Here is a 17,091-nt window from a genome sequence, read left to right as displayed (position 1 = left end):
GCCTCAGCTTCCCAAAGTGGTGGGATTACAGATATGAACTACCATGCCCAGCAGAATTGTACTTTTTGCATATTCTTTAAAGGTATGTTAAAACAAAGTTCATAAATACAGCATTATATTCATGCAATTTGGTTGTATAATATATCTTATATAAGTTTCATGTATGAAAATGTTAGGAAAATCTAAAGTATTGTCTTTACTGATACATTTTCTAAGCGATCTTCAAAAGAGTATCTCATTTTCTGGGGATCCGAAAGTACAAATTTGATGAAAGCTGGAATGATGAAACACCATTGGCCTGATAATATACAGTAAACTCAAAGGAAATAACATATTTCTATTTTGTGTTAAAAATTTTTATATTAACGTTAGAAAAAATAAGACATTCATCATATAAGAGTAAAAAAAATTTTTTTAAAACACAGTCACTGCTGACCAGTGCCATTTTTTTGTTTTTGCTTTTGAGGCAGAGTCTCACTCTTGTCACCAGGATGGAGAGCAGTAGTGTGATCTCGGCTCACTGCAACCTCCGTCTCCAAGATCCAAGCAATTCTCCTGCCTCAGCCCCCTAAGTAGCTGAGACTACAGGCGCATACCACCACATCTGGCTAATTTTTGTATTTTTGGTAGAGATGGGGTTTCATCATGTTAGCCAGGCTGGTCTCAAACTCCTGAGTGCAAATGATCCACACACCTCAACCTCCCAAAGTGCCAGGATTACAGGCATACACCACTGCACCTGGCCTGACTAGTGCCATTTTTATACAGAGTATTTAATCTATATATTAAGGCCAGAACATAAAGTCTAAAAATTAATCCGTTAGTTTAATTTAAAAGTTTTTGTATTTGAAAAAACTTTGCAGAAAGTATTTGTACAATCACAAAGAAATAGCATAGACTTTTTCATTCATGGGTTTAACATGCATAGTTTTTAACATTCTCATGTAACCCTGAAGTTCTATGACAGGTAGTAATTTGCAATTTTGTTTGAGTCACATATTTCACTTAGATACACTAAAAGGCTGGTTGGTGTTCCTGAAAGAGTAAATATAATATCAGACACATTAACATCTGTATCTCTCTCTGCTCATTCTTGAATACACAGTAACTTTAATATAATACCTGAAGCATACATTTTTTAATTTAATTATCTATCATCTTTTTTAATATGGGAAATCATATATGACAGTGGAATTTGCAAATATGTGGATTCACAAAGCAAGGTCTCTGGATGCTCCTCCCAAGAAATCAAAGGGTTTAATGGTGGCTATCAATAAAATACAAGATTGTAGTACTACCTATCTATAAAGTACATCATAATCTACTTACATGTTCAGCAGTAAGAACTGACAATCCTAAGGTTCAAATTTAAATGGTTCCACTAAATTTTAGCATGATTCCTTTTAAAATCAAAGTTAACGTACATTAGGTCAGGTGTGGTGGCTCACACCTGTAATCCCAGCACTTTGGGAGGCCGAGGCAGGTAGATCACTTGAGACCAGCCTGGCCAACATAGCAAAACCCTGTCTCTACTAAAATTACAAAAATTAGCTGGGTGTGGTGTGACGCGCCTGTAGTCCCAGCTACTTAGGAGGTTGAGGCATAAGAATTGCTTGAACCCAGGAGACGGAGGCTGCAGTGAGCTGAGATCACACCACTGCACTCCAGCCTAAGCAACAGAGCAAGACTCTGTTTAAAAAAAAGAAAAGAAAAGAAAAAAAAAGTTAATGTACATTAGCTACCTCACTGGAGAATGAGAAAGAAAACATTGTATGTATCTGACTTTTGGATAGTAAAATAATTACATCATGCAAAGCTCACCTAAATTCTCTTATGTGAAATTCAGAACTGAAGCAGCTCTTTGTACAAATATTTTGCCAGAGCAGCAATTAAAAGCGATATTGATTGCAATGCACGACTGTAGTAATTATAGCCCTATCTAAAATATAAATGTTACCTTCTTCTATTTGCATCAGAAAAAAGACTCAGTAATATTTCACCAACATTCCTTGCTTTCATTTTCAAACAAATGAACAATCAACTACGTACAAATACATCTACAGCCTACTGCCTAGCCATACAGTGAGAAACATACATAAATATAGACTTCTAATAGATAAGAAACTATTGTGTGCTATAGATTATGATTACCTGGAGGTAGGAATTGCAGCTGGTTATTAGCCAATCGAAGATGACGTAAAGCTCGCAGACGACCAATTTCTGGGCAAACAATTTCTAAGGCATTGTCACTAAGATCCAGACATTGGAGTTTTACAAGGGACCCAATGGCTTCAAAGAGAAAAGGAGAAGGCAAAATGAATTTGACTCAAGTATTACATCAAATCTTTAATGCAAGTATTCCAAGTTAAAATATTTTACTACTTAACAGCTTTGTATCAGCTGCTCACAAAATACTAAAAACACAGGTCAAACTAAGTTTATAAAAGTGATAAATACTTCTACCTCAAGATAAAGTATAACTAAAAATACAGTACAAATAAAAACATTAAAACTAAAATAATTCAAGAAATGATACACAGGGACTTTTTTAACTGACCAGAATTCTTAACTGGATTTACTAAATTTAGAATTTACGTTATTATCTACATAGTATACCTAACCATTTATCTAATAATAGCATACCTAACCATTTAAGACTTATTTATTTAACTACAGTTCTTAAATGAACTTATTAGAAAAAAAAGTTTTTAAACTAATAAGGGTGTCTTAAAATTAAAATTTGTTCTATTATAAAGCAAAGCTTAAATTATATTATCTTCTACCTAAAAATTCTAAGTAAACATACCTTCTGGTACCACAACTATGTTATTTGAGTGTAGGTATCTAGGAAGGAAAAATAAAAAAAAAATAGCCATTATCATTAGGTACTCTTGCCAGATCAGTTTATAAAATGCTCACTTAGAAATTTATCAAATATAAATAGGCCACAACTTTCACACCCTACTCTAATGCATCAACATACAATACATGGCTATCACAGCTAATAATACTTTGAGAATAATATTTTGTATCAGAATTGCAAATATTAAATATATTTACTGATTTAGTTATTTTAAAATAAAAGCATACATAATGAATAAACTATAAGGTTTTTTTTAACTTCATAACACAAATTACTAGTTTTTCCAGTTCATTTTCTTCAGGTTTTTAAAAATACACTTGTGTGAAGAAAAATCAACATCTACTGTGTAAAGAAAAATGAACTTTTCATTTGTATAAAATAACTTCACAAAATAAGATACTTCTAGCTAGCATGCATACAGAGAACCAACAGCAGAGAGATTAAACACTCATCATTTACAGTGTCTGTAGAAATATTCAATGTCAAGGTACAGAATTTATTTCATGGCAAAAGAAATTTTCTAACAAGAAATGAACTGGTTCTCTTAAAAATTTTCTTTTTCACAGAGGCTGAGAAGTCTAGGAAGCCTAAGTAACACTTTTCCCACTACAATGTCTTTAGCACACTCTGGTGGAGACATCCTGCAATCAGTAACCACAGCAAAACAAGTGACTGCTGGAGCTCATACAGCAATAATTTAAGAAAATAATTTATATCACTGATTAAGAGACAAGAGAACTAGATTTTAGTAAACTTTATTTTCAAACCTATGGTCTTATTTACTGTATTTAAAAAATAAATATAAAGTATTTTAAAATAGAATTTAGTTTTCTTCTGCATTCTTAAAAATCTAATATTGAATGTTAATATGTCAATAAACACAAAATAAGAAAGAATACTAATAATTTCATAAAGATTATTTTATGTTGAATTAAATTAATTTTGTAGAAGGTCATCTAACCTGCTGGGTATAACACAATTTAAATAAGTCCACCATTTACTCTGTGATATATTTCATTCCTTGCTCTATGTAAATGAAATGATTATACATTTTAAAATCAATACTCTTTAAACATTAATTTTAGGAAAGAATACCCAAATCAAAACAGAAAACTGGTTTAAAAATTTTTTTCAACAAAATACTTGCCTCCATTCAAGTTCTAGCTATTAAAAAAAGACCTTAAAATGTCCAAATCAAAACATGAAGTACCCACTATTATCATTAGAATTTTTCAAATAGACTTTAAAACATTAAATTTATCTACATACATTGAAGATGCTCTATAAAATAGTACACAGTGGCTGCCCATTGAGGCTGCCAAGGAAGCATCGTTAAAGTCTGTCCTCCCACTGCCATCATGTCTATGTTGGTCTCCTGAAGAGCCCAAACAGCTATGGAAGCTCTTCACTGGAGGCTTGAGCTTTGAAACAATCAATGAGAGCCCGAGAAGCCATTCTGAGCAATGGGGAACGCTCACAGACTGTGTGATCATGAGAGATCCAACACCAAGCACACCAGGGGCTTTGGGCTTGTTGCTGTGCCACTGTGGAGGAAGTGGAAGCAGCCATGAATGCAAGGCCACACAGGTGAATGAAGAGTTGTGGAATCAAAGACTGCTGTCTCAAGAGAAGATTCTCAAAGACCAGGTATTCACTTAACTGTGCAAAAGATATTTGTTGGTGACATTAAAGAAGACACTAAAGAACATCACTTAAGACATTATTTTTAATTGTATGGAAAAACTGAAGTGATGGAGATCATGACTGATCGAGGCAGTGGCAAGAAAAGGGGCTTTGACTTTGCAACCTTTGATGACCATGACTCCGTGGATAAAACTGTCATTCAGAAATACTATAATGTGAATGGCCACAACTATGAAGTTAGGAAAGCCCTGTCAAAGCAAGAGATGGCCAGTGCTTCCTCCAGCCAAGAGGTTGAAATGGTTCGGGAAATTTTGGTGGTGTTCATGGAGGTGGTTTTGATGGGAATGACAACTTTGGTCACGATGGAAACTTCAGCAGTCATGGTGGCTTTGGTGGCAGCCATGGTGATGGTGGATATGATGGCAGTGGGGATGGCTACAATCGATTTGGTAATGATAGAAGCAATTCTGGATGTAGTGGAAGCTACAATGATTTTGACAGTTACAACAGTCAGTCTTCGAATTTTAAACCCGCAAAGGGAGAAAACTTCGGTGGCAGAAGCTCTGGCTCCTATGGTGGCAGAGGCCAATACTTTACCAAACCATGAAATCAAAGTGACTATGGCAGTTTCAGTAGCAGCAGTAGCTATGGCAGTGTCAGAAGATTTTAATTACTGTCAGAAAACAACGCTCAGCAGGAGAGGAGAGCCAGAGAAATGGCAGTGAAGCTACAGGTTACAACAATTTTGTGAACTCAGCCAAGTGCAGTGGTGGCAGGGCCTAGCTGCTACAAAGAAGACATGTTTTAGACCAGGCGTCCCCAAACTTTTTACACAGGGGGCCAGTTCACTGTCCCTCAGACCACTGGAGGGCCGCCACATAATGTGCTCCTCTCACTGACCACCAATGAAAGAGGTGCCCCTTCCTGAAGCGCAGCGGGGGGCCGGATAAATGGCCTCAGGGGGCTGCATGCGGCCCGCGGGTCGTAGTTTGGGGATGCCTGTTTTAGACAAACACACACGTATGTGGGCAAAAAGTTTGAGGACTGTATTTGTGACTAATTTTGTAACAGGTTATTTTAGTTTCTGTTCTGTGCAAAGTGTAAAGCAGTCCAACAAAGGGTTTTAATGTAGTTTTTTTTTTTTTTTCACCCATGCTGATTGTTAAATGTGGTAGTCTCATCATGACGCTGAATAAATGTGTCTTTAAAAAAATAGTACAGAGTGTTGCCAATTCTGATGGCACATTAGAATCACCGGGGGTCTTACTGGTGCCCAAGATTATCCTGTAGCAAGTGAAACATCTTCTCAACTCAAAATGATCCTCATGTATAACCAATTAGGAACCATTACTGGTTCAGGGGATCAGACAGGGGGCTCTGAAGCCACAATGCCTGTACCCTAACAGCCATGTGACTATGGAGAAATTACTAAACTGCTCTCTCTCCTAATCTATGATGTTGTAGGGACTAAATGAATTAATAAATGTAAAGCTCTTAGAATACTGCTTGGCTCCTAGTAAGAGTTAAGTAAGTGTACTTGTTATTGTTGTCATTATGAGTCATTTGTAATCACAGGCATAGAACTTCCAAATATAAGTCACTTCCCTTTACTTAATTTTGGTAATTTCAGAGTAGTTGAAATGTTGATGTTTCAATGTTTTTATTATGTTCCTCTTCTACTCAAATAATGCAGGGACTCTCATTCATTGTTTGTGGGAATGCCACTTTGGGGTATACCCACTTTGGAAAATGGCTTGGCAGCTTTTTTAAAGAATGTTAAATATAGAAGTTTACTTAATAGGAATATTCCAAAGTCAGTTTCTTAGTTTTAACAAATGTACCATAGAATTCTGAGATGCTAACAACAGGACACACTGGGTAAGGGGTATATCAGAATATACTATGTTTATAACTTTCCTGTAAATATAAAATTGTTCCTAAATAAAAAAGCTATTAAAATTTTTTTTAATTAAAGGAACAGGACTTCTACTTTTAGTCAGGACGAATAAAAGCAATGGAGTAAACAAGATTTACCCAACTGTTATAAACAACAAGAAAACCAGATGAAATACAGTCGTGTGCCAATTAATGGCTGGGATATAGTCTAAAAAAAGTGTCATTATGTGATTTCCTTGTTGTGCAAACATCACTGGGTGTTCTTACACAAACCTAGATGGTATAGCCTACTACACACCTAGGCTAGAAGGTGTAGTCTACTGCTTTTAGGCTGCAAATCTGGACAGCATGTTACTGTACATTTATCTGTATATGTGACAACTGTAACACAGTCAGACAACTGATACAAAATGTATTTGTGCATCTAAACATGTAAACATAGAAAAGGTATAGCAAAAACATAGCATTATAATCTTATGGGACCATTATTATACATGTGGTGTGTCGCCGACCAAAACATCATTATGCTGTGCATGACTGTACACGAAACAATTATTTTCAGACATTAACAAAGGCAACTAAGACTACATTCCCTAAGAGAAAGGAAGTAAGCCACATAATCTCCCTAGCTTTCTTTTTAGAGGCAAATTCTGAACTGCAGAACAGGAAGGAGATTCCAAAGTACATAAGTCTCACTGAGTTATGGAGACATATATCAGAGGTCAGGGAACCTCAGGCAACTGGAAGTTGTCGGGTAAAGTTCTGAAGAAAAGAGAACTACTACTACAAAATAATTTAAAAAAAAAAAACCTCCAAAAATTTAAATAAGTAATCCCTTGGCCTTATTCATAGCTGAATTCTAAAACAAACACACATAAGAGAAACTCCAGCAGGGTGCAGTGGGTCATACCCGTAACCCCAGATACTTGGGAGGCTAAAGCAGGAGGATCACTTGAGGCAAAGAATTCAAGACCAGCCTGAGCAATATAATGAGACTCCCATCTCAAAAAATAATAGAAGAAAAATAAGAGGAACTCCAGGCAAAAAGCAGCTGAAAATCAATCAACTAAACAGTCTGCAAAGCTCACACAGGGTTGAGAGACATTTGAGTTCTGAGCAAGTGTGCCAAATCCTTGTTAATCATTTCAGGTATTCGGAGACCCTAGAAAGTTCATGCCTTAGTAATAGAGCTAACCTACATGCCTATTCTAACAAAGCATAAAAATAGGCCATAAAAGGATCAAAATAAACTGCAAATAGCTGCATGCCAGAAAATAAAAAGAGACAATAAAATTTAGACTCTCAAAAATGCAAAATTTATAAGGTCCATCATCCAATCAAAAAGTATTAGATATGCCAAGAATCAGGAAAACATGACCCATAACCAGGAAAAAAACCAGTCAGTACAAATAGTACCAGTATGACACATATGACAGAATTAGCAAACAGGACATTACAATAGCTGTAATAAGTATATTCAGCTATTTAAATGAAAATATGAACATTTTAAGAACCGTAAGATATAAATAAGAATAAAGAGAACTTCCAAGGATCATAAATACATTAACAGGCTGGGCACAGTGGCTCACTCCTATAATCCCAGAGCTTTGGGAGGCTGAGGCAGGAGGACCACTTGAGCCCGGGAGTTTGAGGTTACAGTGAGCCATGATTGCATCACTGCATTCCGGTGTGACTCCTGGGTAACAGTGTAAGACCCCGACTCAAAAAAACACACACACAGGAAAAACCAGCCTGGGCAACATAGCAAGACTCCATGCTATGAAAAAATTTAAAATTTTAGCTGGGCATAGTGATGCATGCCTGTAGTTCTAGCTACTTGGGAGGCTGAGATGGGAGGATCCCTTGAGCCCAGGAGTTCAAGGCTGCAATGAGCTATACTGCCACTGCACTGCAGCCTAGGTGACAGAGTAACACCCTGTGTCTTAAAATTAAAAAAAAAAAAAAAAATCAATAACCAAAGAGAAAACTTGACTGAATGGGGTTAGTATAGTACATTAGATGTTAAAGAAGAAAATATTACTATTAACACTGAGAATACGATTTGTCCAAACTGAAACACATAGGAAATAAAAGACTGAAAAGAAAATGAAGAGTCTTAGTGACTTCAGGGCAACATTAAACAGTCAAACAAACATTTAAGAGTTCCATAAGCAAGGGCCAGGAACAAGGCATATAAATAAATATCTGGGCCAGGCACAGTGGCTGATGCCTGTAATCCCAGCATTTTGGGAGGCTGAGGCAGGCAGATCACAAGGTCAGGAGTTCAAGAACCAAACCCCATCTCTACTAAAAAATATAAAAATCAGCTGGATATGGTGGCTCATGCCTGTAATCCCAGCTATTTGGGAGGCTGAGGTAGGAGAATTGCTTGCACTAGGACCAGGGAGGCAGAGGTTGCAGTGAGCCGAGATTGTGCCACTGCACTCCAGCCTGGGCTACAGAGCAAGACTCCATCAAATAAATAAATAAACAAACAAACAATGTCAACAGTTTTCCAAATTTGATGAAAACTGTGAAGACACAACCCCAAGAAGCTCAATCAACCTCAAAGGCAAGAAAGTGAAAACCACAACAAGATACACCTAAATAAAATCCCTTAAAACTACTGTAAAAATGAAAATCCTTCAAAGTAGCCCAAGGGAAAAAAAGACACATTACAGACAAAGGAACGAATGTGACTGTAGATGTTTCTTCAGAAACTATGGAAGCCAGGGAATAATGAATATCATGGAAGTGCTCATAGGAAAAAAAAAAACTGGTCACTAAGAATTCGAATCCCAGGGGAAAAAAAATTTAAAATAGTGATAAATGTACAATTAAAAACTGTTAAGAATTTTAGAAGGGAAAAAAGAAAAACAGGAGAAAGTCTTTGGGACCTAGGGCTAGACAGAGAGTTTTTAGACTTGCCATTAAAAGCAGGACACATAAAAGCAAAAAAATGATAAACTTAGACCTCATCAAAATATAAAACTTTTGCTCTGCAAAAGAACATAAAGAGGATAAAAAGACAAGCTATACACTGTGAGAAAATATTTGTAAACAACATATAAACCAAACTAGTTTATAAAGAACTCTTAAAACTGAGAAGTAAAATAAATAAATAAATAAATAATATATATATATATATATATATATATATATATATATATAAAATCAGAACATGAGCAATAGACACGGGCAATTTACCAAAGAAAATATGCAGATGACAAGTATATGAAGAGATGTTCAGTATCATTAGCCATCATAGAAATGCAAATGAAAATTACAATGTAATAAAAACCACATATCTATCAAAATGATCAAAATAACAAAGACAACACCAAATACCGATAAGATATGCAGACACTGGAACATCACACATTACCAGGGGAAATGTAAAATGGGACGGCTAATCTGGTAAATTGGCAGTTTTTTACAAAACTAAAAATTCTGAGCCAAAGTGGTACAGTAAGAACCTCCAAAAATTCTCTTCCATAAAAACAATGAGAAACTGTCAGAAATGTCCAAATGACAAGTTCAGAACTCTGGAAATGAACCAAAGGCTTGCAGTAATACAGGGACATTTATTCAAGGAAAAAAATGACTGAACGTCAGTAACAACAGTGCGTTGTAGGCTTCGTGGCATTTTCACTTGCTCTAGTCGTAACCCCACTCTCCTGCTCTGCAGAAATCCAAAAAACCAACAGCCCACTATCAAGGAGAAAAGCAGTAGTGAGTGGGTAGGATCACATTAGAGTGCTTTCGAAACTTCATTCTCAGAGAACTGCCAAAGATTTGTCTCATGGTTCCCTGCAAGACCCACTTGCAAGGCTGTCTTTATTCAATCTGACTGGGAGACTGCCCAGTGCAAAAACCATTGTAAACTGAAACAGATTACAGGAAATTGTTTAACTTCACAGCTGCCTGAAAACAGTTGGAACCCACAACTGACAAACCAGAAACTAAAAGCAAAAGCTTTCAAAATGTGGAAACAACCCAAATGTCCATCAAATGATAAACAGATAAACCAGAAGTCATGTATCTATTCAATGGAATATTATTCAGCCATAGAAAAGGAATGGATTCTGATACCTGCTACAACATGAGTGAACTCTGAAAACACTATCTTAATGCAGCCAGGCACAAAAGGCTATATATTCCATTTATTATTTTATATAAATTCCATTTATAGAAAACATCCAGAAATAGGCACATCCATAGAGACAGAAAGTAGATTAGTGATTACCAGGGATTAGGGGAAAGTGTATACTTTCTCTTGCTCTTTGGTTTGCTTGCTGATGGAAGCCAGTAGCTATTTTGTGAACTATGCCGTAGAAAGCCCAAGTGACAAGGAACAGAGGAAGTGCTCTAGCCAATAGCAAGCAAGAAATGGAGTCCTTCAGTTCAACAGCCTACAAGGAATTGAACCTGCCAACAACCACATGAATGAACATAGAAGAAGATCCTTCTTAAGTTGAGTCTTCAGATGAGACTGCAGTCCTGGCCAACAACCTTGACTGCAGCTTTATGTAAGACCTGGAGGCAAAGGCACCCAGCTAAGTCAGGCCCAGATTTTGAGGTCTCAGAAAATGTAAGATATTGAATGTTTATTCTTTTAAATCACTACATTTGGGGTTAAGTTGTTAAGCAGCAATAGAAAATCAACAAAGATTAATATCTGCTTAACACAATAGACTACAGATACCTTAACTGTAAAGCCAGCATCTGTCTTAATGGGGAAACCCTAGAAGCATTCCCAGAAGGTCAGAAAGAAGACAAGGATGCCCATTTTCTCCAGGATACTTTCATATATTCTGGAGGAACTAGCCAATGCAATAAGACTAGAGAAAGTAATTAAAGGGATAACGTTAGAAAAGAAAAAGTAACACTACCTGTATTTTCCAACATAAGAGTATATCAAGAAAACTAATTGAAACAATAAAGATTTCAGTAAAATAGCAGGATATAAAGTTAACATGCAAAAATATTGTTCATTTATACAAAACATAAACAGAAGTTTAACACATGACAAAATTCATTTACAATAGTAAAAAAAAAAAAAGATTGAATACTTAGTAACAGACTTTAGAAATTTTCAAAACCTAAAGAAAACTATAAAGTACCTAAAGGATGCAAAAGCAGACTAAAAAGATAGAAAGACATCCTTGTTCTTAGAAATACATACTTAAGTATTTAGAGGCAAAGAAAAAGCCATGATGTATGTAACTAACTCTCAAAAACTTCAGAAAAAATAAATATACATATACATACATACAAAAGAATGAAAGCAAAAACTTGATCAAGCAAGTTTTGTGATCAAACACCACCAAAAATGTTTAAATGCAATCTAATAAGGAGGAAACCAGTAAATTCAGACATCTACTTTTAAAAGACATTATTTTTGAAAACTAACATAATTTAAACATGAACTGTGTATTAAATTATACTGAATTAATATTACTGTCCTTAGGTGTGAGAATAACATTATGTCTGTAATTCACTTTCAAATCATTCAGCTTGGTGTGGGGGGCGGGGACAGAGGGAGACAAGACAGGTAGAAAAGGGAAAGAGAAAGCAAATGTGGAAAAATGTCAAAATTGGTTAAATTTAGGTGAAGGGCATACAAGTGTTCTATGTTTTCAACTTTGTTAGTTTGAAATTTTTCAAAATAAAGGGATGGGACAAAGGAAATGACGGATGGGGGGTAAAAGGCCAGCTTTCCTTCCGTGACCTCTTGAAAATCATGCCAAATAACAAAGAGCACAAGAAATAGCAATGCAAATCCTCCTGCAGAAAATTAGGAGGCAGCTAGGCAGAGAGAGAAATACAAGATATCTAAATTTATCTTCCTTAGTGGTAAGTTAACGGATAATTAACACTGGTGCATTAAAAAAAACAAAGGTGTCAACACAGTATTCAGCATTTGGAGGTAATCATAAAAAAAAAAACTAAAACAAATGAAGTGTGGACGATGCAGAAAAAAAGACTTTTACTGTATATTTTAAACATTTTATACTATCTGTTTATATCACGTATCACATGTAGTAGTAGTAATAACAATAACAGATTTTCCCAATTACATGGACTATCCAGAAAGATTCTATGACAGAAGAAAAGGCATTTCTCATCATCTTCACTACAGAAGACACTGTGCCCAGAGAAAAGGCATTTCTCATCATCTTCGCTACCTTGAAGTGCAATATTTAAAATACAATAGTAAATGGTTAAATACTTTAAAATACTACTGGGTTTAGTAGAACCACAGGTCTACCTACATGAGTACCATGATCATGATACCAAAAAATAACAAATTAAAACATTAATATGACATATCCTATTATATCAAATAACTTAGAATTATTTTCATTCTTGTTTTTAAAAAATTTGAATAAACAGACTCACAGTTCCACAAGGTTTGGAAGCTTCTGAGCAAGGTTTTCTGGCTGAAAATTAAAAACTCAGAATTAAATTTTATTTTTGAAAAATGTCTAAACATTTTTAATTTGCTTAAATACAAAGTGCTATCTTTTTAAGGGGTATAAATTTTGAGAAATGTTAAAATAATTAATCAGCAGGTCTGGGTTTTATCCTTATAGAGACCATACTACAATTTAAATTTATAAATTTGAACACTTAAATATAATGTCCCTTAGAGCAGTGGTCCCCAACCTTTTTGGTTCCAGGGACTGGTTTCATGGAAGACAATTTTTCCACAGATGGGGTTGCAGGGGGGTAGGGGAGGTTTCGGGATGATTCAAGCACATTACATTTATTGTGCACTTTATTTCTATTGTTATAATTACACAACTCACTGTAATGAAGAATCAGTGGGAGCCCTGAGCTTGTTTTCCCGAAACTAGACAGTTCCATCTTGGGGCGATGGGGAGACTGTGACAGATTGTCAGGCATTAGATTCTCATAACGAGTGCACAACCTAAATCCCTCACATGTGCAGTTCACAACAGGGTTTGTGCTAAGAGAATTTAATGCTGCTGCTGATGGGACAGGAGGTGGCATTCAGGCAGTAATAAAAGGGACTGGGAGCGGCTATAAATACACAGTTTGCCTACCACTCACCTCCCGCTGTGCGGCCCCATTCCTAACAGGCACCAGGTCTGTGAACAACAGACCTCATAATCCCTTATCATGGAAGAAATAAAAATATGCTTCACAAACACAGACAGAGGGAAGAACACCACGTGCTGATGAATCTAGAGACTGAAGTGACACCTGAGGAGCTCTGAGAAGGAACCGACCCAAACCACACCTTGATTGTAAACTTTTTGCTTCAAGAACTGTGAGAGAATACACTTTTGTTGTTTTAAGACACCCAGTTTTTGATAATTTGTCATGGCAGCCCTAAGAGACTAATATGTCCTCCAAACTCCTAAATCATGCTCCTCAAGAGAAAGTAAGGGAAAATCGCAGGGCCCCCAGGTGCCAAGACCTGACTAAGCTCCAAATTAACAGGGGAAGCTAGAGTTCATGTGGTCCAAGGGAGTGTCAGACCTGGCCACAGGTCCAGAGATCAGAGATGAGGTGTGATGTGGGAGGGACAGGAAATTGGCTATGGGCAGGAGACACAAAGACAGACAAACCTAGGTCTCTTACTCAGAAAAAGTCAGAGCCCTGAAAGGGCTGGCCTTTCCATGAAAAGGATCCTAGAACAATTCTACACACAGATTGAAAGCAAGCTTCTCTCTGCTGGAGGTACTGGGTATGGGAGAAAGCCTCCTGTAAATAACTGAAAACCAGCCTGCAGACACATACACACATCCACGTATGTATATATGCATATATATAATCTTTCTCTCGTGCGCGCACACGCGTTCTCTCTCTCTCTCTCTCTCTCTCTCACACACACACACACACGGGGTTCAAATTTACACATGCAAAAAGATATGAGTCTAAAGACTGAAGGAGCACACTGAGTCAAAACTAACTTTTTTTCCATCTACATTCAAGCATACTGTAGGGTAAACTGTATATAAATAACAATGAATCAGGAATGGCTTTTTAGAAGACGTTAGGTCTGACCCAAGTTTCAAAAGACAAACTGTAAGAGGTTGACATGGAATGAAGAGAACGGTAGTGCTGGATAGCTTTTTAGGCACAAGAAGCAACATATGAAAAGCCAAAAGAGAACACGGAACAATTGGGAAACTGCAAACACAATCCATTCTGCTATAACTCCATAACAGCACTCCTGAGGAAATCTTACATTTTCAATAATCCTGTGAGAAAAACAATCATGTCAATAGGAAAAATTAAAGTGTTAGGGACTAGAAAGTTGACTACTTTAAATAATCAAGAAATTTTTCATACAGAAACTTAGATTTTTAACAATGAACACGTATCTTTTATAATCGAAAAAAATTAAAATTGAATTTTAAAATATGGTGTGTACAGTATAAGCTATTGTTCTACAATTGATTAATCAATTATAAACAATTTGAGATCTAAACACTCACTAGGACAAATGACATTAGTCTGGTATGTCTGGGTCATTGGGTAGGAAGATGTGTGATTTTACATAGAATGGCAAGGAACAGATCACTAAGGACTCATATTTTATACTAAGGAATAGCTTTTAAAAAATCCTGAACACAATGGAAATTCACTGGTTTATTTTAAACCAGAAAATGTCATTATTAATGTCATACTGCCCTACTGGTGTATTTAAATACTTAGCAACGGTATCCCCAATAGCTTATATACACATATCCTTATCCTTTTGTGATAACCAAGTATCACTGAATATGAACATTGTTATGAAGTCAATGAAGCATTTTTGAGTACCCACTCTTGACAGTACCACTTCTATTTCTTGTTCAAACGCTGAAAGCTGTGATTCTTTTTGCACCATATTTCGACATTGATACATGCAAGGAGGTCCTTCAAAACGAGTCATTTCTTAGATGTTCCTGTGGATCTGTCTAAATCCCTGGACGGTTTTGTTTTCAGTATCAGTATTTCCCTTGAGAATATACACTTCCATTTATGGGCAAACACACAAAGCATCCTAGGAAAATGAGGGAACCAGTGGGTGGAAGGCCTTAACTATAACTGTTCCTATAAAAAGGAAAGATTTTTCCAAAACGTAATGCTGTTTAACTGTTAGACCTTCACCTACTTTCACTGGCTAGTATCAATACTGTATCTGGCTAACTCACACACTGCATGGCCTTTCTTTCTGGATGTCCACTTGGCTCATCAAATAGCATTCTAATCTTTCCATGACAAACTAGTTAGCTCTTTTGAGCTGTAGCTATACACACAATTAAGCACTGAAATAATGCTTCTGCTGCCAGCAGAGCGTCTCTATGTCTTTATTAACAAGTAGGTGCATTGGGTTTTTATTTAAAAATAAGCACATTCACTTTGAGAAAATTGCAGTTCATCAGAATAATGCCTTAAAACACATACACACTTAGGAACAGATGTCCAAAATGCCTGGCAAATTATCAGCCCTTGCACAGGATGTGACTGACACCTAGTGGTGTTCCATAATATCACTCTGTTTTCTAATACTGTATTTTTAGCAATGTAGCTGAGAAATGCTATACATTTTAATTTTCATACTTCTATAATTTAGGTACAGCATGTAGGAGACTAGACAATGAGAAATTAATGTCAGAATTTTTGTTACTTTGTGGGTAACTAAGCTCTAATGTTGGATTATGGAAGTCACACAAACTAGTGTATCCTAATCCATAGAATTTACAAGCTATTAAGCTTTTTAATGTTTTTAAATTTTAAATCCTGATAAAAGCAATAGTCTTAAAGTGCTTTTCTAATCTATTACTATTATTTCCTTTTTTCACAATTTGAAACAGAAAAGTTTTATCAGATAAACATGTACTGAAATACTTCCCACTAAATTACCTAAAAACCGTTTTTCTAAATCAAGCCCAGGATTCTCTTCATTAAATCTCATTTATATTATTATCTAAACAACTTTTCTTTACAATAATGAAAAAGTAAACTTCAACAAGTATAGTTAGTATAAAACTTACCCCAAATTCTGAATCAATGATGCTTTAACATGTTCTTTTAGATTCCACTTAAATGGGAATGTTTTAAAATTTTGTATCTTGGAACAAATACTTCAAGTATGTTGCAAATGCCACCACGTTCAGTGCTGTTTTCTGGTGGGCACTGTACAGTACCTACTTCCTTTCCCTCTCTTTCTGAACACCTGCTAGGACTGCACATCTTTCATAAAGCTGGCCATGGCTAAGGGTCTTGCTTTGGTCAGTGAAATTAAGCCAAAGTGGAAGCCTTGACAAGACTGAGCTCAAAAGAGCTCATCTCTCCCACAGTGACCACCAGATGGTGGACGTTTTGTCAGGCTTCATCCCTGAGCACAGTCCTCAAGCTTTCAGAGGTTAGTATGGTGTAGACAAGAAATACGCATGCTGTTATAAGCCACTGGGACTCGGAGTTTGGCAAAACCTGCTCCATCCTGGCTTCTAACAACACATTTCAAAGTCAAAAAGTAAATCCATTGGGGTTCTTATAGCAGTTATAAAAAGTATAAGAAAGCAGAATGAATTTGGACCACTATCTCATATCATACACAAAATTAACTCAAAATGGATCAACAACTTAAATTTCAGAGCTAAAACCATACTTCATAGAATAAAACATTAATTTCCATAATCTTAGATTTGGCAATGAATTGATAG

General features: G+C 36.0%; 1 protein-coding gene across 7 annotated transcripts in view; it reads right to left on the bottom strand.

The window, feature by feature from the left end:
• Nucleotides 1-17,091, bottom strand: part of LRRC28 (leucine rich repeat containing 28) — a 133,938-nt gene that overhangs the window by 102,143 nt on the left and 14,704 nt on the right. For all 7 annotated transcript variants that reach the window (XR_005582317.2, XR_012517858.1, XR_012517859.1 and 4 more), the window contains 3 exons: nucleotides 12,806-12,846; nucleotides 2,807-2,844; nucleotides 2,152-2,289 (listed from right to left, as the gene is read on the bottom strand). Coding sequence is in view for 4 of the 7 variants with exons in the window: in XM_074400088.1 (XP_074256189.1) it covers nucleotides 2,152-2,289; nucleotides 2,807-2,844; nucleotides 12,806-12,846 (217 nt within the window). In the remaining 3 variants the exon portion in view is untranslated. The remainder of the gene's footprint in view (nucleotides 1-2,151; nucleotides 2,290-2,806; nucleotides 2,845-12,805; nucleotides 12,847-17,091) is intronic.

Source organism: Saimiri boliviensis, chromosome 5 (assembly GCF_048565385.1).
Source record: "Saimiri boliviensis isolate mSaiBol1 chromosome 5, mSaiBol1.pri, whole genome shotgun sequence".
NCBI classification, from domain to species: Eukaryota; Metazoa; Chordata; class Mammalia; order Primates; family Cebidae; genus Saimiri; species Saimiri boliviensis.
The sequence above is the reverse complement of the archived record's forward strand: the minus strand, read 5'-3'. Positions and strand labels throughout refer to the sequence as shown.